Genomic DNA, 23,808 nt, shown 5'->3' on the forward strand with positions numbered 1-23,808 from the left:
CAATAATGTCTCAGTAATCACTCAGTGAATGCATTTGAATTACTTTAGCTGTATCTTAATTATCCCTCGTTTACTGAATTTTGTCAAAAGGAGAATAACAGGCTAAAGGGCTGTAGACCTGAAAGGATAAACCTTGAGCTATAATCAGAGAAATGGTTGTAAGCACAATAAGCAAGTTGTCTGTGACTTAAGATACATGGCGTGACTGAAATTTCTTGATGCTCACCCTGCTTATGGTTAAGATAAGAGTTGTAAGCTTTGAGTAATGTAATTTGTGATACATTTTGTTTTAGAATTCTCTTCTTCGAGAAATTGAAAATGCAAAAAAACAAATAGAGGAACTTCAACATGAAAAGGTATAGTGTACATTACTGTATTACTATATTGGAAAATAATTGCCCTATTGCAACATAGCAGGAACACATTTGAGGTGCCCCATAAAAATTTACATTGCATAGTTTGTTTAAAAAAAGTTTATTTTTAGTAAATTCTTGGTATTATTGCTTATTTACAGTATTGAGTGCCTCTCATTTTTTGATGCTGTTATAGATAATGTACAGTTTTTTACTCAAAAGCTTAGTTACCGTACTTCTGAATATATGAAGCAGCTGGGTGTACTGGTAACTTACCAAAGTTTGAAGTTTATATATAAATTTTTATACTGTTGCACGTATAACCTTGACCTGTGAAAAGAAAAATGAAATGTTTTTAATGGCAGGTATTTTCCCATAAGTATATTTTTTTAAAACAGTGGGTGTCATGAAATGCTTGTGATTTAAAATTTTAAGGTTTTAAGAAATAGGTGTAGGGAGAGAAATATTTATTAAACTTTGCTGGTCTTTACAATAGAGTTTGTCTGGCAGTTTTCTTGCCCTGATAACTGATCGGTTCACTTCATGAATGATAGTAGTGGGGCCTTTCATTTCTTTGCAATAAAATTTTTGGTCCCACCATCTGTTCTGAAATAATACTCGTTATTGCTTATTAAATCACAGGTGTACTGCAGCTCCCCAAATCATTCTAGTAAGTAGCTAGGCCAAACTGTAGAGGCTGTGTTTCTGTAATAAAATGAAGAACGCTTTCAGAATATATTGTAGGATGTGCTTTGAATTTTTGTATGTGTAGCCAAGCAGTTCTCACCTGAGTCACGGACATTCACCATCAGCCATTTTTCTTAGTCTTTCATTGAAGTTGTTTTCTTATTCATTGAATTGTTTTGTTGTTAAATTCCAAGTCTCTAGAACACATCAGAATGTTCAAGTTAAAAGTGGATGTATTTAGGACCTGTTGTGCACAAAGCTTGAAAAATCTTGTTTCTTATTAAATATACTCACTTAATTGTAGTAAGTAAGGTGTGAATTTTGTTCAGTAGTTCTGGTATATGTCATTACCTAGATTCATGGTGTAGAGAGAGGATAGAATTTTCTTTGGATGCCTTTCTGTGATGGTGCTGTAGTGTGTAGCAAAAATCATTTTTAGGTTATACATTGTTGAAGGGTAGTATTTAAAATTGGTTAGTTCCGAGTTTTATAGAAATGAGATTAAAGGACTAAATAATAGTTTAAAATATTTGACACTGATTTTTTTTTTTAAGACAATTTTTATATATTTTTTACAGGATCAACTTATGTTAAATGTTGAAGCATTAAAGGCTGAAAATGACCAAGTGAGACTCAGAGCCGCATCGCTTCATCATAGGTACCAGTACTTAATAGCAATACAGTTTTTTCTATTTGCTTTGAAGTCACTTTGCTAAACATAATTGTTTCTCTGTTATACATATTTTTACTAGCTGTAGCCATAAAACACATTTATTACAGAGCACATAAAGCAGTTGTTATAGTGCTTTTTAAAAAAAAAGTCAGAACTGGTAGGACAATAGGAATAGTTTGGATGTTTTTTTTGGTTTCTTGGTGTTTGTTTTTTTCCTTCCCCTTTCCCCCATCCCTAAGGATAAAGTGTTCCTTCATATTTTAGCCGACCACATTTGGGTAGTATACCTGATTTCAGATACCCTATGACATCTTCATCTGTGGCTGACAGTCATACAGACTCCTATGGCACCTCATCAGTGTTAAGGCGTCACCAGAAAGGGCGTTTGGCAGCTCTCAGAGATGAACCTTCAAAGGTAATCGAACAGTAAAACAAAATAACAGCAACAAAAACTTTTGAAGCAAAATGGATTAACCTAATCTGTTGCAAGAAGAATTTGTGGAATACAAGTACACAGCAACAAAACTGCTAGATTTTATATATCAAAATATATTTTTAAGATTTGCTTATGTCCTGTTTCACTAACTAACTAACAGCTACTAGTCATTTTAATTGTCATCAAATAATTGTAAAGTTGGGATTTTGAGGTCCTATTTGTTTTAAGTATGAAAGGCCTGTAAAATATAATCTGAAACAGTCCTATTCTTTGTGTACATTTTCAGATTTGAACTTGCATTCACTAATCTAACATGTTATTGTTTTGCAAGCAATTTCAGAGTCTCTTTCAGAACGTGTAAGTTCTCATTACATAAAGTTGATTCCAAAATTTTCATTGGATTTGTTAGCAAAATTCTACAGTAACTTAGAGTGTATACGGCCAAGATATGTGATGTTATCATTTATTCACTGGCATTGTCCATTTTTAAATTTCACTTAACTGTAAAATGCAAAGTTTTCTACATTATAGCTTTTGTTTTTACATTTCTCTAAATATTGCTGTCTTGATGGATACATTCAGCATGTAAGTGGGCTTTTAAAAAAAATATTTTTAACATTTTGAAAAACAGTAAAAATGCTGTGTTCTTCCCATTTGAGCTTGGATTTTATTTTCAATTCTCTTAACAGGTTCAGACTCTGAATGAGCAAGACTGGGAGCGAGCCCAGCAAGCAAGTGTATTGGCAAACGTGGCACAAGCATTTGAAAGTGATGTTGATGTGTCTGATGGTGAGGATGATAGGGAGACAATATTCAGTTCAGTTGATCTGCTGTCACCAAGTGGTCAGGCTGATGCTCAAACTTTGGCCATGATGCTTCAGGAACAGTTGGATGCAATCAACAAAGAGATTAGGTATGGTTTATCTGCTGTTATGATTTTCTGTGACACTGGAAATCAAAAGTAATTTCCCACTTTTCTGTGTGGTTACAAGCAAATCTCTTTGTCCTTTCAGTTTCCTTGGGTGGGGGGGAGGAATAGAAATTTATAGTATCTGACAACTTGAAAAGTGCTTTTAAATGTACATGGGTGGGGGGGAAAGTTACAAAGCAGGTAGTAGTGGTGGATACAGCTGTTACATGAAAGTACAAGATACTAGTATACACTTAATAGGCATGTGCTAAATCATAGCTCCTTATGCCTGGCTGCACTACTGATCATACCTGATCATACTGTTCCTGGTTTTATAATGTGCTGCCCAAGTTTCTTGGAACAAAGTATCTTCTGTCTCATAAGAGTTTGAAGTGCTGAGATGTATGGAATACTTCTGGAAAGACTTCCCTTTCTTCTTTTTGTGGCTGAAATAGAGGCTTTAATTTAATGATAAAATGTTTGTCATATGACATAAATTTTTATAGAAGAATACTTTCATTAATGATTCACAAAGCACCTTCCAAATGAACCTTACAAAATCGTTGTGAAAGGGACACTTATGTTGCAGGGGAAACAAGGTGTGTGGAAGTACACATATTACGACAGTAGCTCTTCAGTTGTAAGTCTAGCCTTCTCTTTGTCTGTTGTCCAGGTATTTTTAGTTCAAACTTAATATGTTGCTGTACTTGATAATAGAATAGCCTTCTGTACCTAAACTTCCCTCCTTAACTAGTTGCCATATGCCTAAATATGCTTTTCAGGTTCTTTGCTTAACAAAATATGTTTTGTTTTCCTCTTTTAAAAGCCTCAGTCCCATTTGTGGAAGGGATTATGTATTACTAGTTTGACAGAAACCCCTGTGTGGTGGTAATAGCAGTTGTATTTGCTACCTTTTTTGCTTGATTGGATTAGAAGATTCAGTGTGGCTGTTTTGCCTTCTAAGTATTGTGTAGGTGTGGTTTGGTTTTTTTGTTTGTCTGTTTTTTTTTAATTATGCCTGGGTCATCCTCTTTGTGGTGTTTGACTGTCATGTTCCTTTGGAATTTCCTTTTAGACTTATACAAGAAGAAAAGGAAAATACAGAACAACGGGCAGAGGAGATTGAAAGCAGAGTAGGTAGTGGAAGCTTGGACACCCATGGTCGTTTTCGGTCAATGAGCTCCATTCCTCCTTCATATGCAGCTGGTTCCCTTGCTGGGTCTTCCCCTCCTGGCAGTGGCCGCTCCACCCCAAGGCGGATCCCACGTAGTCCAGCTCGGGAAGTGGACAGATTAGGTATCATGACACTAGTAAGTATCCATTAATTTTAATTTTCGAGAAGATGGTGTTCCTTTTCTTTAGGAGAGTGGAGGTTTAATTTGAATTTTTTCCTTCCTTCCCTTCTTATTCAGCTGTATTTTTAGTCTCTCTAGGTTTCTCTACTGCTTTCTTTCACCTTCTCTAAAAAGTGTAAGCTAGAGTCATAATCATTTAAAAAAAAAAAAAATCAAAACCCAGTTATGTGGTCAGCATCTCATGCCTAGGTATTCCTTCTGTTGTTCCATTCTTGCGCTCTTCTACTTCCTCTTTCTAGAAGAACTATTTTCTTCCCAAGCCCTGGTACAGCAGCTAGTTGCTCCCTCTGTTTTAAACATCAATAAAACACATTTGTATAGAATTTATTTTTAGCAGTCCACTGTTCCACTGAATATTCAGCTAAGAAGTGATTTGCCTATCTTACTGTCTTGCATTAGTCTTGAAGATAAAGTGGTTTATATCACAGTTCTTTTTAATAGAAATGAATGCTAGTGTCTTGTTTTAGCCTGTTGAGACTTTTAGGTAGAGTATCTGTTAGACTTAGTATTTGACCAAATAGTAGCTCAGGCTAGCAGTTCAGTGAGTAGAGAAAGATGTATCCATTCTCTGACATTCATATAACTGCTTAGAAAAATTAATCCTTCTAGGAGATGTTTTATGTGTGTAAATCTATTTGTAAAAGCAAGATACAAGTTTCTGGCTATTTTTGTTTTTACTCGAGTGTTAAGCAAACCTAGCGGTTTCTCATATTGGAATACTTTTCTGCTGAGGAGCATGTTAGATACAGGTATTTGCAAGCACTTTCTAGGGAAAGCTTCTCCTCTAACATAGCCCTATATACATTTTTTGTCTCCAGACTTGCATATGCATTTAAAAACCAAACTTATAGTTGTACATGTAATGTCTGTCTTACCACACCTTATTGTCTTGGATTACTGCACTTGCATCATGCCTATACTATCTCAGTAGATAGACAAGGAATGTTGTCAAACACTAATATTGCAGATGTACTGTAAAATACTGACTGGGCCCATTTCGGTCTTGTAAGAGTATTTAAAAGCAAGCATTTCTATTTATTTTGCAAACTTTCCAAAATGAATATATATGTATACTGAAAGGCCTATTTTTCCTTCTTTTTAACCATAGGAAGGAATCATTTGGCCTTTCCTACATTAAATAAAATCATTATACTAGCTCTAGTCATATATCCAAGGTCAAGCACAATAGAAAACTCTTACTGTATGGAAGTGAACTATTGCTGACACTCTGTTTTTGAGTTACTACAGTATAGCTACTTTTTATGCTATGTAGGAGACAACTGCAAAAATGACTAAGGTGTGAGAAGTGACTCTAATGCAGACAACATACTAAACTTGCCTGCAATGGCTACTGTTTGTTATATAGTTCAAGAGGAGTCCTTAACACAGAACTAGAAATATTGCTTTTGAAAAGCAACACCTTGCTTCCATGTGTACTTTACTGGTTTTCTTGCTGAAGATAATGCATATATAAATATATATATATATTTTTTTTCCTCTTCAGCGATACATTTAAATATTTTGTCATTTGAAGAGTACTTTGTACAGTGCATCTTTTTCTGTGCCATAGCTGTTGCTGTTAGTGTCCTGAATATATTTTGTCTGCGCTAGTGACTTAAATTTGTGCTATAGTTTACAATAAATACGGCTCTTCTAAATTTCTTTTCTTTGCATGCATCTATCAGCCTAGTGATTTAAGGAAACACCGTAGAAAGGTAAAAATCTTCAGCTTATTTACTGGCATGCCTCTTTTCCTTCCTTGCCCACTAGGTCATAAATGGAAAACAAGAAAATAAGAGAAAGTGTTTGCAGGGTAGCCCTATAATAGAGCAAGATTATATGCTGTTTGATATTAAGAATATAAAGCATTTAATGTTTAACAGAAGAGACTTTACAGAGCTGATGGAATTACTTTAGTTCTTAGCCCTATGTATGAGTAAAGGACAACTGCTGCTTGCTCGTTTTATTAGCTAAGAGTGAAATTTAGTAGTTTTTCAATAGGGGTAACAGGAAACTTAGAAAGAATTCAAGGGTAAAATATGCAGCTCCAGAATAATAAGGGAAAGAAGAAGCCTTTAACACTGAAATGGTAGATTTTCCTTTTAATCTTTTGTGTAGTATTGATACTAGATTCATGTTGTAGCATATTCCAACTAAATTCTCAAGTTTTCATTCATTTTCCATTAGTCTCCAGCTTCTAGAGAAGAGGTACGAGATGATAAAACTACAATAAAATGTGAGACATCACCACCATCCTCACCTCGATCTTTGCATTTGGACAGAGTCCAAAAAGGTGCTTTGCACACAGTGAGCCATGAAGATATCAGGGACATAAGAAAGTAAGTAGCTGTGAAGAGTCATACCTACGAGTAACTTAATTGGTATTTCGGGTTATCAGACTGAAATACTTTGGCAGCAAAGCTATTGAGCTTAAAGGAGTTTTAACAGAGATATTAAAATGTGTCTCAAAAGTGAAAAGTGTGAACACATAAATGAGTATGTTGCATAAACAGCACAGATTTTGTTTGTGGTTGAAAGTGGCTTTATGTGAATTCTTCTGGTACCAGAATTCTGCGTGAAATTTACTTTGTATTTTAAAAATGGAAGAGACAAAATTCCAGTTTCCTTTCATAAGTTTGAATTTAAGCTATAAATGTAGAAAAAAGTTACAAAATTATCATCATTTTTAATTGGCGGATGCCCTTTTCAGAGTTAGTAACTGGGACGGATTCTACTTAAGAATTTTAAACTTCAGCTGTCTCTTAATTTGTAAGGAATATAGGTTGTCAACATTGGCTTTTCTGATTTGTACTTTAAGTACTTTAATTCATATTACTTTTAAAAAGCAAGAGTGACTTGCAGGTCCTTGTTGTAGTATGTATTCTATCCCTTTTTTATTGCATGATTTAGTTTCCACTATTTATTCTATGTAATGACATATTTGAGTAGATCCCTTTCTTTCCATGAGACTCGTTAAAAACTGAAAGTAGATGTCATTAGTGAGTTTGAGTTTTCATTACTTTGCACAAAAAACAGAAGTTGTCTTTTGCTATGTTACTGTGCACGTGTTCCTTTATGACTCTTCTTTTTGTAAAGTTCAACAGGCTCACAAGATGGGCAAGCAAGTAATCCTAGTAGCAGCAATAGTAGCCAAGATTCCCTTCATAAAGCCCCCAAAAAGAAGGGGATCAAATCCTCTATTGGTCGCTTGTTTGGCAAGAAAGAAAAGGGACGACCTGGACAAACCAGCAAAGACACATTAGGACAAGGTTGGTTTGCTTATCTTTATCAGCATATTAGAAAGTGATTTTTAGGATGTATGTCTCCGTGTGTGTGTTTGTGACTGATTATTTTGATGCTGATGTGCAGCATTTTTCCAAACTAGTGACACTGAATTTTCCAGTAGTGCGCAAGCTCAGCTTGCCAGTTTTTTCTGTCTTTTACTTTGCCATTTACTAGACCCTTCTTAATGCCTTCATCAGGAAGATGAAGTTGGATTGTGTTGGTCTCATTGCCATCCCTGCCTAGTATAGAAAGTACTTTGCTGCCAGAGTGTCAAAGCTGAGACGATTCAGTAAGCAGGCACATGGGTCCATCAGGAAAAAGGCTGAGCGCCAAATTTGTTTTCTTGCATATCAGTACTTAGTAGTTCACTCATCTCTGATTTTCATAATCAGGATGCAATATGTTACGGAGTTCATTACACTGATCAATCAACATAATGGAGACTGAAAGTCATAGTTTACTTCCTAGAGCTGAGTCAGGAAGAGAAAGCTAAGTCCTATCTGCTGCTTTTATTACTAGTCTAGTATTGCAGGAGATAGTTCCTGCCCACCTTTATGCCTGCAAGTGACCTGGGGCCTTTCAGGAAATGTTGAATTGCAACAAGTCTTGCATGAATGTGTGACTCTTGGCCAACAGTTAGCAGTAATGAACAGAAGAAAGCTAGTGTTGAGTTGTAATCATAAGAAAGGGATAGATTTTGAAAGTATGGAAATTTGTTTTGAAATGGAATATAACAATTGAAAGGACAAATAGAATTTTTTGTAATGCTTGCCACAGCAAAATGGTGTATAAAGCTAGCAGCACAACTAATATGGTGGAATTTCTAAAATTAAAAATGGTATTTCTTTTAACAGGAAAGCTAGATCAAGCTTCCAAGCCTTTTTAAAATAATAATGAAAAAAATTTGATCCTACTTAGGTTGGTTTGCAACCGTCTGCATTCTAATATAGGCCAACTTTGGTTAGTTGATGCTTTCAAAGCAATTTAATACCTCAAGTAGCCAGGTGGCTGTATTTATGGAAGCTATTAGTGTATTAATAACAGAAGTTGCACACTTGAAGACATTTGTTACATATTCTGGAGCTCAGATGTGACCTTGCTAGCAGGACCCAGTTTTCAAGTATTAATATAAATCAGCGCAAAAATACTAGGGTGAAAGTGCTGTCGCATCCATTTTGATTGTAGTGACTTTTGGTTCCTAACAAGTACCACTAGTAATGAGCACGTCCCATAAACAAGGAATAATATTTCCAAGACAACATAAACAAGGCAGATGAGTGAGTTACTTAGCAGATGAGAATGCTGGTGAAGAACTGTCAAATGTTATTTGAGAATTGAACTTGAAAAACTACGGTCAGAAATCATTTACCATCACAGATAATGTAAATTAGTTTGTGCATTTACTATATACTAACTGTCCCTTATACTAAATTCTTTGCTGTACACCATTTGGGTAAGGCAAATGTATCCCAGGCAGACTTTAAAACAAAACACTTTTACCTCAGGGTTGCACCGCAGGTACTGCTGAAAGGCAATACCAGATGGCTTTCCACTAGCATATATGTGTTGTAACAAGATGAAACATAACATGTGACAAATCATCTCTCTTGTATTAATTTCTTAAGGACCGTTATAGTAAAAGGGCCTGTTTTGACGCAGCTTGTTATTGCAGCAAAAAGCTGCAAAAGGTCAGATTTTGACCAAAGATAGTCTGAAGACAACTTTGGCATCTGTCAGGGTGCTAGAATGCATAAAGCTGTCACCACAGTGACATGTGATGAAAAGCTGCTTGCAAGCTTCAGCGGTGCCATCCAGTCAGTGGAGAGCTGCTGTTGGCAAAGTTGAAGTAGATTCATCTGTAGGGAGGACAGTGAAAACCAGTGCAACTGGCAATGCAGCGTGTAGATACAAAGTCGGTCGCTTTGGATTTTCTAAGAGGTCTGTCTCTTGCTAGTAAGCTGCCTGGCTTTGGATCATGCCATTCTTTATCACTTGCTGCAAAATAAATACTGGCTGTTTCCACTGCGAGTCATTGCACTATTGAAATAATCCACTCCTCAAGATTGAAAGCATGGCTAGTGACAAGTTTTTTTCTGATCACTGCTTAATAAATAAACTCAGAAGCACGCCTGTTTAAAATGGCAGGTCGTCATTGGGATTTTCCAAGTTTGGCTTGACATGATGCGTCAATGAAAGTGGCACTTTGAAGTGACTCATGCAGTGAAATACCACCCATTAAGTGAGCATGATTTTTTCCAGGTTAGATGCCAATAAAACACATAATGCATAGGGAATTTGCAGTTCTAATTCTAGGACCAGTAGTCATCAGTTATTATGAAGACGATGGGGCAGTGTGCCCTTTGTGCTAATAATGCCTAGGAATACTTTCTGTAATTTTCTTTATTCATTATTGCTTCGTTAGAAAATAACATAGGCAATATTAGCAAGTTAAACTCTGATCCTTAAACCTGGAATTTTCCTTGATTCTAGACTTAGTTTTAGGCATAGTATCTAATGTGTATATTCTTCATATACTGAACAAGTTATTGTTTTTCTGCTTCTGCTTGATTATCAACTGCATTAGGTTCAGCTGGGAAGAAATGTACATGTCAGCTTTTTTTTTTTTTTTTTAAGTGCTGAGTATTACGTCTTCATGGAGCTCAAGTAACATCTTATAGCAAATAGTATAAAGAAGACTCTAAGCCCTTCTTCAACTTACTACAAAAGAGCAAGATGAAGTGCAAACACTGGAATTAGTGTTGCAGCTTTTTTTTTTTTTAATCAAAACCAAGACTAAAGATGAATCCAGTATAGACAGTAGAGCCTAATGGAGAGTAGATGAGTGGCCACAATATTAGTCAATATATTTTTATTGTTCACTGCGGCCTTTGAACTGTGAAGGCTTGCTTGATGAAGCAAAAATCTCAACTGTATCTCTGAAAGGAAAGAGACTTTTATTATTATGATGCCAAAAGCGATGTCTTTCCTTTGGATCTGAAGGAACTCCCTTAAAATGAGCACAGGTGGCTCAGTAAATGCTGTGGTTACCTTTCTCTCTTGTATAATTCTTTCCATAAAGCAGTAACTTTAGTACTGACACCAACTATTGGTGACCTGGGAACAATGAGATTGATCTTAAAGGTAGTTGAAACCTGATTTTCTCAGTCTGATTCTAGCTGATTTTAGGCAGCACCTGAGTCCATAACAGTGTTTGCTATTTTTATATGCTTTTTTTGATAAGTATTAGTTCAGCTAGAAAATGTAGTGATGTGTGAGTCTGGAAGCTTTGGCTTCTAAATGACTTCTGTCATCACTGCACTCAGTTTTATAAACACTTAACTATGGAAGTCTTAGTGTTAAGCTTTCCTGTAGGTTTTATAACTTCTATTTTTTTTTTGTTAGTGGTATAATTCAAACCAAATGAAATGAAGCTACACATTTGAAATGGAGGCAGAAAACTGGCATCTTTGAGATAGGTAACCCCAAGGTTATCCAAATCACTAGTTCTATTGTGACTATTGTATTTGTAACTATTGTAAATATAGTGACTATTGTATTTACTAATGATGAATTATGCCTATTAGTCCACATGAGAGCATATTTATTTAAAGCAGATATGCATTTCATAATATCCTTTATGAATATTCCAGTCAGAGTTTGGTAGGGTCACTACCTGGAATTGCCAGCAAAGCATTCACATCACATCACTCTCCAATTTAAAAAGCTTGCATGTGATATGTCGTGGAGGTGTCCTGACGCCAATCTCTAGTAAAAGTCATCTCTTCCATATAGGTTTTGCCATCAAGACTAGAGTATGAGCGAAAAACTGCTTAGGAGAGGAGTATTTGCAGTTTTCTTATTCCTTTTCCTCTTTCTGCCCCCACTCCACCACTCCCTGCAATGTCATTGTTCTACCTGCTCCAGAGGGAATCTCCATTTACACGTTTTGGTTTTGATGTAGTATCCAAATAGCTATTAGTGTTGCCTCACCACTTGGCTATGATAACTGAGAGAGTATGATTATGATAAATGTGAAGAAAAAAGTATTCTCAGCACATACACATCTCTAGGATGGCCCTTTTTACAAGTTTTAACTGCTGTGTGTGTTTAACTGCTGTTTTATGAGTATATGTGACAGGGAAAGAGCTTTTTTGTTGTTGGTTTTTGTTTCCATGCCACTTAAATGGAAGGAGATTTCCTGATAAAATCAAATTGTGTATTTCTGATCAGTAATGTTACAAAGGATTAAATATTTCTCTTTTGGAATGCACTAGTGATTTCTGAATTGTAACTGTGTGGCCAAACTTGAAGATAAGAAGTTGGTGTGTTTTGTTTGTTTTTTGTAGTTGGTATGGCAGAAACAGATAGTTCCTCTCAGGATGCATTAGGTCTCAGCAAACTTGGAGGTCAGGCAGAAAAAAACAGGAAACTGCAGAAAAAGTAAGTTATCTAATATTTTTAATTATCTGTCTTTAAGGAATTTATGTGTTTTTTTTTTTTTTCTCTGACTTTTTTTTCAGGTATTTATGCCTAGTAGAGTCCCTATAGACTTTTTTTTTTCCCGCACTTTTCCAGAACCTTAATCATAGGTAGGTCTTGCCAAGTTTGAAACTAATTTCAGCACTGACAGTGTGTTGTTCAAATGCAGTGATAAAGTTGGAGATAAAAGTGGACTCTTTTCAAACCTTCCCCCCAGATTTGTTATATTTAATACCTGCTTTGGGTTTAATTCATTTGAATTTTTCCCAAAGCTGTCTTTGGCTGCTATTTGCACCAGAGCGTGAAAGAGCCACTTGAGATGTTTTGGATGTAGGGAATCCTTCTGGATGTATTTGCTGGTTCCCAACAGGTGGCTCTGAAACTCTTCCCTTTTGTGTTGCAGCTGCTAGTTCCTTTGTTTTCACTTTTTTTTTTTTTTTTAACACTTCTGTTTAAGGTGATTTTGAGATTCTTTCTCATTTATTTTAACAGCTGAAATCTAATTTTCCTTGATGTTCAAATGGTAATACAGAAAAACTCAAACCTGTGTAAGCAGGAGCAGGCATTCTTTGCATTTTTCCCTTCCAGAGCCTGGGCCATATACTTTGTTCCTTTAATCTGTTTGGCTGCCATTACTCCTGTGTCAGATAAAGCTGACTGCGATCAGACATTTGTCTTGCTTTTTTTGCTTGCCTTCTGGAAGATTAAGTAATGGATGTTGAAAAGAAAGTGTGCAAATTTTCTCTCTCTAAGAGATTCCTTGCAACATCTAAGTTCTATTGGCAAATGAAAATAAAGCCTGGTGCTTTTGCTGATGAAAACTGGTGGTGTGTTGCTTTGAAAAGTCCGAATGGAATGTGGGTTTGTTTATATGACAGAATGGTCAACTGTCTGTCTTCAGACTGTTAACGGTGAAGGCAATCTTACATTGTTATGATCTGGCATTTTCCCTTTTCTGCAAAGCTTTAAAATCATACCATATCTTGATTGAATAAATAACTTTAGCCTGGTGACATCTGAACAGTGGTAGGCCTATTCTTGAACAATTTAGATCTTTCTCAATACCACCAACAAATTTCATTCTATACTAACCAATCTATATTGCCTTGCATTAATAAATAGAAAAAGTGCAGGTAAATTGTGAAAGGGTTATAACAAATTCTCAAGGCTGACTGTGCAAGTGCATTGCACGTGCACAGTCAGCCTTGGCTACATGCACACGTGCATTAAGTGAAAAGGATGAGACTAGCTTGACAAAGAATACCAATTACCTGTGTGTCTGAAACTGTAACGACTACTAATGTTTATACTGTTTTCTCTTTTTGATCTCTATTTGCTTATCTTTTTGATTTCTGCATGCATGCACACAAACAGGCTGAGGGCAGTATTCAGTGTCTTTAACTATAAATAGGTTTTTGTGAGTAGAGCTAAATTACAGTATGTGTCATTTGTCTGGGGGTTTTTTTGTATGCCTTTGAGTTCGGTTTAATCTTAGTTTTACATTTTTTCCTTCATTGTTTTATTTTCCTTTTATTTACTATTTGATGTGGTAGTGCAAAATCAGGATAAGTTTATACTTATTTTATTAGGATTGTTGTGAATTTGAGAAATTGTTTGGATTTTTTAGCAATATCTAAAAAGATCTTAAAAGTCTAATTATCAGAGGACATATTAGATTCAGAAATATTTATTGTGAAAATATTTTGCTGAAACGTATCCAGTATCTTTTTAATGCTAGTTCAATGTTATATCTTAATTTGCATGGTGTGAATTTTTATAATGAAAATATTTGACCTTATTTAGTTGGAATTAGTTTTTTAGTTTAGGTTTTTAAAGTTGTTCAACAGTAGCAGGTAGTCATGGCCGTTCACTTACAGGGCATTTCTGTTCCTCTTTTTTGTGAGCTGTACTGTTGACAGTGTTTGCCATAGCTCTATTTGTGCTTTTCCATGTACACAGCAAACTTTCAATAATACTGTATCAAAAAGGAAGGCAACCCTAAATTTAAGATAACCCTCCTAAATGTTTATGCATGAAAAGTTTTTGATTGCGTACCTGTAATCAATATATAATATTAACTTTCCACTGATGCTTTGTCTGGAGTTAGTCTGTTTTCATCTCATAACTATTGCCTTTTAGTTTTTACACCTTGTATTTCTTCATCATTTCCATCACTATTGTTTTATTTCCATCACTATCACTCTCTTCATCTTCACTTTTTTTCCTTCTAGTGTTTTCTCTGTTGTCAACTTCTAAATAAGTCATCTTCAGTTTCTTCCGTGAAACTTGAAATCCAGCATTTCATAAACCCTTTGGCTACAACTCCTGGATTTACCCATTCCCTTGCTGTCTTAATCCAGTGACATAATGGTGTTGCACTAGGCTTCTTTACTTTCCTAGTAGGGTAGAGCATGGTTGCCTGCCAAGAGCTACTCTAAAACTTCAGATGGTCTTTAAAGGACTTGCTTGTTCACTACTGCATCAAGCACCTGCAGTTGTGACAGCATTTCTCTTCGTATAACACCACAAGTTCTTTGGTATTCTTCACTGCTGGTGTTAGAGGCCTTTTGAATGCATCTAAGGACAAGCTTTTCTCTCTTCCAACAGCACTCTTGATCTCCCATTCCAAATGATGTTCAGTTAATTCTTCATTAAGTCTGTGAACATCTATCTCTTGGTTTTGCCACCTACTTTGGCAATAAGCAGCTGTTTCTTTGGCATCCTTTTATCTTTCAAAGTGGCAACTTTATACCATCCATTAACACTGCCAACATTACTGCAAAGTGCGCTTTTTTCCCCTCTCCCAAAATTTTCATGATGATGGAATTTGCGCCTCATTTTTTAATTGGTGTAATTGGATGGCATATGAAACTAAACTGGTGTGTCATCTGTGTTACCCATTGAGCTTAGAAGGTTACGCTTTTGATACATTCCCCCTACTGCTCATCTCCAAACGATCTGCTGTTTTGCAGTTAACTTAAAGCACTCAGGGAGACTCGTAAAACTTCCAGAAATGACAGTGCAATTCACTGAACTACAGAACCTCAAATAGCTTTATAAGCTAGTGTGTGGGGGGGGAATCACTTGCTCTCATCAGGCAGTCCTAGTCAGACATGACACTGTGGGCATCTCTTCTTCATCTCTAGTGGGCTTCCCTCATTACGTAGCCATGTTACTGTACTAACCTGAAAGACCTGAAGACAAGTGCACCAATTTTGAAGTTAAACTGCTTGGAAAAAAACATTGTATTCATTTTTGACAAGTACAATATTAAGCATTTTATTCTGTTCTTTTCAAAGGACATTTTAAAATATAGTATTTTGTCCCTTTAAAAAAAAAAAAATCAAATAAAATAAAATCAAAACTGAATGTGTTTAGTCCTAATTATTTGAGGGCTGAATGTAATAGGTTCAGTTATTTTCCTGCTATCATAGATTCTTTATTCTTAATTTAAAAATACTTCTATATTTTTAAAGTGTACAAAAGCGTTGGCTTTTAGTGTGTTTTGTTTTGTTGTTTTTGTTTTTTTTTGTTTTAGTGAAATCTAGTTATTGAGCTGCTAATTGCTGAACACTATTTCACCTTTAATTGTTGGATCTTAAAACGGACACATGAGAATGGTTATTTGCAACCAGTTATCAGACAGTTCCTCCTCCCTTTTTTTTCTTTCACTGGGTAGTATATTTCATTAGGATCAAGTATTAGAGGTTCTTGTGAAGTAATAGAAGTTATTATTCATGCAGGTGGAGAGGTACTGTCTTTTGACAGAACAGTTGCTAGCATTTTTATGACTTCATTGATTATTTTTGACATTTAGATATCCATCAATCTAATATGAGGCTCCTGTGTTGCTGGTATGTCTAGAAGAATGAACTGGATATTTCATATCCATTTTGTGGTAGTTGCAAAGGCGGCTACTAGTCTGTCGGTAACCTCATTGCATCTATAAGGCTGACAAAAGAAGAAAACTCTACGTTGGAAAGAAATAGTAATGTGAATGCAGTGCTTAACTTTTTATATCTGCATTAGGTTATGCTCGTTTTAATAACAATTTCTGTAATTGTAGGCATGAATTGCTTGAGGAAGCCAGAAGACAAGGATTACCTTTTGCACAGTGGGATGGGCCTACTGTGGTTGTGTGGTTAGAGGTGAGTGGTCTGGTTTGTTTGTTTGGTGTGTGTTTGTTTGTTTGTTTTAAAGGAATTAAAGATTTTGGGTGGAGGACTGTTTTCCATATCCTGCTTACTTCCTGTTTTGTGTTTCAGCTATGGGTAGGGATGCCGGCCTGGTATGTGGCTGCTTGCCGAGCAAATGTGAAAAGCGGTGCTATCATGTCAGCCTTGTCTGATACAGAAATACAGCGTGAAATTGGAATCAGTAATCCTCTGCACAGATTGAAGCTGAGGCTTGCCATTCAAGAGATCATGTCACTAACAAGTCCATCTGCCCCTCCCACCTCAAGGACGGTAAGGAAAGTGATCTAGCATCAAACATCCTTTAGAACCTGCAGGAGCTTCTCCAGAAATTTTTCAAAAATTCTACCATAAGTCTGTAACTGAAAAGATTTGAGCTTCAAATAAGAATTTCTGGAAAGGTATTTTAAATTGTAGGTGAACACATGATTATTTAAATAGGATGTCTTTTCCTTTCATAGAAGTTAAATGAAGGAATAATTACCCTTTTTTCTTAAGGGAAAGAGTAGCTTATATCAGTATATGCAATCTAAAAATATATTCTAACATATTTAGAATACATGCTATTTGCCTCATTATCTCATGCACCCCCAAAAATTTGTAATACAGAAAAAGTATACATGTATGTACAGAAATGTGTAAAATAGTTGGAAGCTCTTTATTTCTTATCCACATAAGGCCATTAACTCCAAACAGTGATTGAGATTGCATAAACTCAGAGCCCACCTGTCTCTGTATACTATAAAGAGACATCAGTAAATTTAGCCATCCAAAGTTGGTGTGAATTCCCCCGCCATGGGTCTGCCTACCCTGCAGTCTAAAGCTATTTCTGGGATTATGTACTAGGCTACAACTGCATTTTTCGGATTACAGCATAATCAAGTATTTGTTAATTACATCAGTGTAAGCTATTTATCATATTCAGTTTTGCTAATATCTTTGAAGAAAAGTGATCCATGTTAATAGGCTTTTATTCTATGCCATCATTTTAGATAGATAACTTATACTTAAGAGTAGAAACCATTGCTTTTGCCCATGCCTGCTCCTTATATGTACCAATTGCTTACATGTTCTGCAACCTTTCCTCTTTGTTACTGCTTTCCTTTCATTGGATGTGATTGGTTCACTGTGGGGTCATGTTAGACTACGGGAAATGTCTGGGTAACACATGAAGAAATGGAAAATCTTACAGCCACACAACAAACGGTTAGTTTATGGTGTTGCCGCTTCTGTTCTTTAGAGTGCTTTTTCCACTTTTTAAACACTTGAATCAAATGCCCTTTGGTCTTTTTTCAGAAAAAAAAAGAAGTCTTAAACTTATTTTAGATTACAGCTTCTTCTAATTATTAACTTTGTAACCTGCATCTTGATAAGTTTTTCCAGAAGGGGAAAAAAAATCAACCTTGATATTACTGTAAACAAAATTTCTAATTTGTAAAAGAGGGGGCTCTGATTTGATTAACTATGCTTGTAGCCAAATTGAATTATTTGTGCATCAATTTCTTCTTTCCAGAAAACCTAATCAGTAGATGGATTTTCCAACTTTTAGGAAAATGAATATCTTGTATTTTTTTAAAATGCATGATGCTTGCTTTATCTAGATTTTTTTCGTATGCAGTAAACTTAGAGCCTTGCAGTGCATCGTTAACTCTGATCTCCTTACTAAACTTAAATACTAATACATATGTGTTCTTTTGCTTTTCTAACCACCTAACAGGAAGATGAGGAGGGAAGCTGGGCTCAGGTTGGAAACTTTACGTAATATTATAGTGTATATGTACATGGTCATAATTAGAGCGTGAAAGAATGTTTTCTTTTATAGCTATTTCCTTTAGTGACTGTTGGTGTGTCTTAGGGGTTGGGAGAGGAGGAAGCTATTACAGGTTTATCTCTATGTAATACACAGTTTGAAGATATACTTTTATATTTAGGTGTATTTAGATGTTTAAGTATTTTCTAGCACTTCCAACATTAGCTGGTATATCATGAACAAATTTGAAAAAATACTAACTTTGTTACATAGTATATCACAAAAAAAAGCTTTGCATATTTTTTTAATAGTAAGACTATTAGAGGAAGAATATTCAGAAGTCTTTATCATTAGCTTTCTGAAATATTTGTCCTCTAGCTAATGAATCACCAAAATGAAGTTATTCTTTCTTAATGAGCATTGTGACATTCTATGTATGAACAGGGTACATCAAATAAATGTTAAAATAATTTTAGGACATAAAGCCTGGAATGTTTTGGGGGGTGGGGGGGTGAGGGGGGTGGATCTCTGGGAAGCCAAAAGTCCAATGAAAATATCTGCTGTATGCAGAAAGTCCCTGTTCAACCTGTACACCATCATAAGGGTGCCACAATACATACTGAGCCTTGATAGTTAAGCAGATTTCTATGCATTAGTGTTCTGTAATCCTCCTTGGCTAATTGTTTTCCCTTAAAGTGGTGATGAATCCTATTTGTATTTTCAGGTATTGAGATGGTTCAGTATTTGCTACAGGGGTATAAACAAAACACAAGATTTGTCTGTGACCCATATCTTTAAACAGTAAAGCCTCTTGTTTCTTGGCTGCCCTCCAGCTTAAACCTGTTTATGTCCCATTAACTACTTCTCAGATACTCATCTACAGATTGTCAATTATTAAAATCAAAGCTTGACACCTCATTAGAAGAGTGATGTGCTCTTTCAGTTTGCTATCCAAACTCAAAACATAGATGTAGTACTCAATGTTTTGAGTTGCTTATTTTTACAGACTTAAAAATTCGGTAAGCATTGTTTTACCTTTTTCTTTAAAATATGTCTTCTTGTCTTGAAAAGCTTTTCTCTGTATATTATTTTTCTCTTTATATATTTTTTTTATTTTTAATAAGCTTATTCCTTTAATTTTTTAAAAACAGACATTAGCCTATGGTGATATGAACCATGAGTGGATTGGCAATGAATGGCTCCCTAGTCTGGGACTCCCTCAGTATCGCAGTTACTTCATGGAGTGTCTTGTTGATGCTAGAATGCTGGATCATCTGACTAAGAAAGATCTTCGCGGACAACTTAAAATGGTGGACAGCTTTCACAGGTAATTAGAGTTAAGCTTGGAGACCAAACTTGTAGAAGATGTTTCAGTTGTCATCTATAAAAGTGGGTTTTTTTCTTTTTTTTCTTTTCTAAACAGAAACAGTTTTCAGTGTGGAATTATGTGCCTACGAAGACTGAACTATGATCGAAAGGAACTTGAAAGAAAAAGAGAAGAAGGCCAGAATGAAATTAAAGGTTAATGCTTTGTCTTGACATCAGTCTAACTCTAACCTGCTTTCATTGATATGCCTCAAATATGTTATAAAAAAAAAAAAAGGCTTAGTGGGAGGAGTTATTTATGAAATAACAGATGTTAAATGCAGGAGACACATTTGCATACAGGCCCTGAATAGTGAATTATGAAATGCGTCATTAAATCATTCACTCTTGCAGAGGTGTGCAACAACTGGAGGCATGTTTTAAACTCTTATTTCTCTGAAGCGTGAACTAAACACTTTATGAGGATGAGGGTTTTGGAAAAAGCTTTTCCTGTTTTGACATACTGTCTATCTAAATAATTTTATTGTTGCTTGTGACTGGTAATTTTTATTACCCTGAACTTTATGAAAAATATCCAGGTGACTTAAGTGTTTGTATTTTCTAGATTCATGGTGGTTATTGAACAAGAGAGAAGTCACTGAAGAAAAAGCAGGGAGGGAATTCACACCAATTTCAACTTCCCATAGAAAATGTTTTGTTCCCTCCCTAATAGCAGAAGTCTTCTCTGCCATCTTAGACTGGATTTTTAGGGTTACCTTGTCCACACAATTTGCTTAAAAGGTTCTGCATCTTCCCTTTTGTGGTGATACTTTTTTTGCTATTGTTCTAACAGATTGATTGTGCCCAGGCAGATTCCCAGGCATCACAACTGACTGGCATGAAACAAGCCTGTGTCAAGGCTGTTCTGTTAAGCTTTTTTTAGCCTCCTAAATGGTATAGCTTCATTCATTGCCTACAGGGCAATGCTCCTTGGAATGCTTAGCTCCTGCTTTGTTCCTGGGAATTGTTTGGGAAGAATGCTAGCTGACACAGGCCGGAAACGTGCTATGGACCATTTTAAAAGTTCAATGATACAGACATTCCTGAGTAGTGTAAAAACTACTAGTGAGAACGTAATTTTTGTCTTGACATTTGGGCTGAACACATAAATGCCGCTTCATAAGGCTTTCCTTGAAAAAATTACAAGATGAGAGTATGTTCATCTTTAAACTATTATGGTATGAAATGCCCTCCAGCAAATTTCAAATACATTTGGTTCCCACTTTAAATTTATGATGGCAGAAATCTGTAGTAATATGAATACACAAGCCAAAGGTAAGTCTGTATTACTAAACTGAACATCGTCAGAACTTAAAGGTATGTAAGATTATAGAACACTAATAATTTTTAAAGGCTTTGGTTCACATTCAGTAGGAAACACATGAGAAATTGTCGTTAGGATTTTCTGAGTACTAATTTTTTTTTTCCAAAATACTTAGTCCCTCTTGAATGAGATAACAAGCCCTTAAGTGGCTGTGTAAAATGGAAGACCCTCTCTTCCCTATCTACATGAATACTATGGCCAGCTGTACTTGTCTCCTAACAATTAATGCAACTGTAAGCCCCCCTCTGTACGCAGAGAGGAGATTAAGCAAGAACGATTCCTCCTTCATGCTCATTTATAAAACCATGCAAGACAAACTACTGTGTGGAAGGGATCCAACACTGAGTGCTTAGTCCTAAACATGAGGTTCTGTTACCAATTCAGAGCTTCTTATGCACCCCAAAAACGTAGAGGTAGCTTGGATACCACCCTAAATGTTAAGTAACAAAATTCTTTGACAGCAATTGCAATGAATTGTGTATACATGAAAATTGATCCCTACACCAGCAAACCACTCAAATAAGGGTTGTGGTTGGTTGTTTAGAAATCTTGTGTTATATAAATCGGGCAATTTTTTTTCAAATCAGACGACTTTTTTTTCCTCCATAGATGTCCTTGTCTGGAGTAATGACAGAATGATCCGCTGGGTGTTGTCCATTGGTCTTAAAGAATATGCGAATAACCTTATAGAGAGTGGAGTTCATGGTGCACTTGTGGCCTTAGATGAAACATTTGATTACAACGCATTAGCTCTCTTACTACAAATACCTACTCAGAACACACAGGTAAGCAAGAATTACAGTTAGTTTAGGGTTGATAATTTTTTTTTCTCTATGAAGGTTTAAAAATGGAATGACTGTTTTTAGCTTTTCTTAGGTAAGCATATGTCTTTATTCCCAGCTGTAGAAACTATAGAAATGGAAAGTTGTCCTTAATCATTTTTTTCCTATAAGAAGAAAATACAGAAGTACACTTTTCTTGCTATTTTCTACTTGCTAATAACAGTTCTTGTTGTTAAATCTGTTTGAACAAATCTTTCCTTATAGCCCTTCTTCACAAGATTAGTGTAAGACTGATCATCTTTCTTTTGGTATTTGCTAGTCTTTATTCTGAAATAATTGTTTGAGCCAGAGATTATGAATTTTCATGACAGAAGTAAGGGGAAAGGAGGGCTGTTAAGCCCCCCTTAAATTTTTAGTAAGTTAAATTGTTGTAACTTCTCATGTACTAAATATATGCTTTATTAATCCAATAACAAGGTCTTACACAGTTTGGGTTATTACATCTTAAATTACTATAGATTCACTGAACTTTTGGAATTAATTTTTATTTCTTTCGTACTGTAAACTTTAGGCTCGTGCTGTTCTGGAGAGGGAATTTAATAACCTTCTTGTTATGGGCACTGACAGAAGACTTGATGAAGTAAGTTATTCAAGCTGTTGACTCATTTTATAGTCATGGGAACATTATCAGAACTCTTAGTGAAAGAATTTAGCTTGACACTTTTTAAACTATTAGTGGAAGAAATCTTAACTTGAAATTCTTTGCCTTTGAGAGTTCCTGAATATGGCAGATTCTCTGTGTTTATTTAGGTAAGATAATCTTGAATATGGACATATGAGATGCTCTGAAAGTTTGTTTCTGTAGCTTGCATGCTTAATGTCTAGTAATAGTGCTTTTGTCTGAATCTTATTTTTCTGTCTGAAATGTGAGGAAAATCAGTGACCGGTGTTGCAGATGAACAAGATATAGTATAGAAAGGTGCTGTATAGTACATTTCCAACCTTTGTCCTAACAAGCAGTATTTCAAATAATTTTTGTGTATTTCAAGAAAGCTGTTCCTAATTTATTCATAATATAGTTTTAATACAAAAATAAAATCTTGATTCTCATACTTTATGAATGAAACACATTCTTCAAACCTACTGCAAGAAAAAAGTTCTTAAGGAAAACTGAGCATTGCTGCTTAGTGTTCTGGATTTTATTTAAAGCCACCATTACAGTATAGTTACTTGTATTTGTTTTCAGTAAAAAGAAACATTTGCAGTTGTCAGAAAAATTCAGATAAAAAGCATACAGGAATTGTTAAATGAAAAATTAAAGATGATAAATCACAGGAAAAGGGTGCATTAAGCACACTTAATTATTGATTCAGCTGGCACAAGTCATTTGGGAACATGTGGATTCAGGCGTGATACCTCCTGAAGTCAGTTTTCTAGAGATAGTAATGTGCTATGAGGAGGAGGACCTTCTAGAGCAGCAAGCTGGTTGAAGAAGTATTCACATGGAGATGAACGCAGTGCTGGGGGTGTGAGAAAACATGTTGTCAAATTACTGAATACATAAAGTGTTTTTATGAAAATGTGTAGGAGAAATCGTCCTTTTAGATCCTTCAAATTATTGTTGAGCAATGGTTTCTGAATAGTCTTAAGAGAAATATGGTGTTCAGTGATAGGGCATTTTGAATAATTTAAGCAGAGAAATGAAATCACATGAAAGACTTCAGAGACAGACTACCCAACAAATTAGGAGAGAAACACTGGCAACTTCCATAAGGGCTATTTGTTAGCAGAGTTTCATTTCTGTTTTAATTTTTAGCCTTTATAGTTGTGAAGGGAGGCTGCAGCAGTCAGGTCTGTTTAACTTCCTCAAGAAAACCTTGAAATCTTTTAACTAAAGTGTGTAATAGTTAAAGTTTGCGTATTGCTCCCCCCCCCTCCATCTGTAGTGGGAATAAAAATTTGACCAACTTTCTTTTGCGGTGAACTGCTTAAAGTAGAAGTTCTATCTTTTTTAATACTGTTCTCAATATCACTTTTTTGTCATAAGTTGGTGCTGATGTTCTGTCCTTTTTTGATATCTGATTACCCTATCTTACTGTTTTTCTTAGTTTTAGTCTTGCTAATTTTCATTTGGCAAATATGCTCTACGCTTTTGCCTTGATTAAAACAACATGTCTGCAGCTTTATCCTTAAAATATGATGTTTACTTAGAGTAT

The 23,808-nt window shown here is 35.5% G+C and overlaps 1 protein-coding gene across 4 annotated transcripts in view; it reads left to right on the top strand.

The window, feature by feature from the left end:
* The window catches only part of PPFIA1 (PTPRF interacting protein alpha 1), a 62,644-nt gene that overhangs the window by 33,144 nt on the left and 5,692 nt on the right, over window positions 1–23,808 (top strand). Inside the window, exons 12-26 of one of the 4 annotated variants that reach the window (XM_067296270.1) lie at window positions 294–356; window positions 1,619–1,698; window positions 1,978–2,128; window positions 2,839–3,062; window positions 4,135–4,369; window positions 6,602–6,753; window positions 7,511–7,683; window positions 12,046–12,139; window positions 16,245–16,326; window positions 16,444–16,644; window positions 17,515–17,577; window positions 19,273–19,448; window positions 19,545–19,642; window positions 21,420–21,595; window positions 22,164–22,232. In XM_067296270.1, the coding sequence (XP_067152371.1) occupies window positions 294–356; window positions 1,619–1,698; window positions 1,978–2,128; window positions 2,839–3,062; window positions 4,135–4,369; window positions 6,602–6,753; window positions 7,511–7,683; window positions 12,046–12,139; window positions 16,245–16,326; window positions 16,444–16,644; window positions 17,515–17,577; window positions 19,273–19,448; window positions 19,545–19,642; window positions 21,420–21,595; window positions 22,164–22,232 (2,037 nt within the window). Of the gene's footprint in view, window positions 1–293; window positions 357–1,618; window positions 1,699–1,977; window positions 2,129–2,838; window positions 3,063–4,134; window positions 4,370–6,601; window positions 6,754–7,510; window positions 7,684–12,045; window positions 12,140–16,244; window positions 16,327–16,443; window positions 16,645–17,514; window positions 17,578–18,088; window positions 18,148–19,272; window positions 19,449–19,544; window positions 19,643–20,051; window positions 20,228–21,419; window positions 21,596–22,163; window positions 22,233–23,808 lie in introns of those variants that run through there. The other 3 variants (XM_013959430.2, XM_013959431.2, XM_067296272.1) reach the window with 3 other exon arrangements.

Source organism: Apteryx mantelli, chromosome 4 (genome assembly GCF_036417845.1).
Source record: "Apteryx mantelli isolate bAptMan1 chromosome 4, bAptMan1.hap1, whole genome shotgun sequence".
NCBI lineage: Eukaryota > Metazoa > Chordata > Aves > Apterygiformes > Apterygidae > Apteryx > Apteryx mantelli.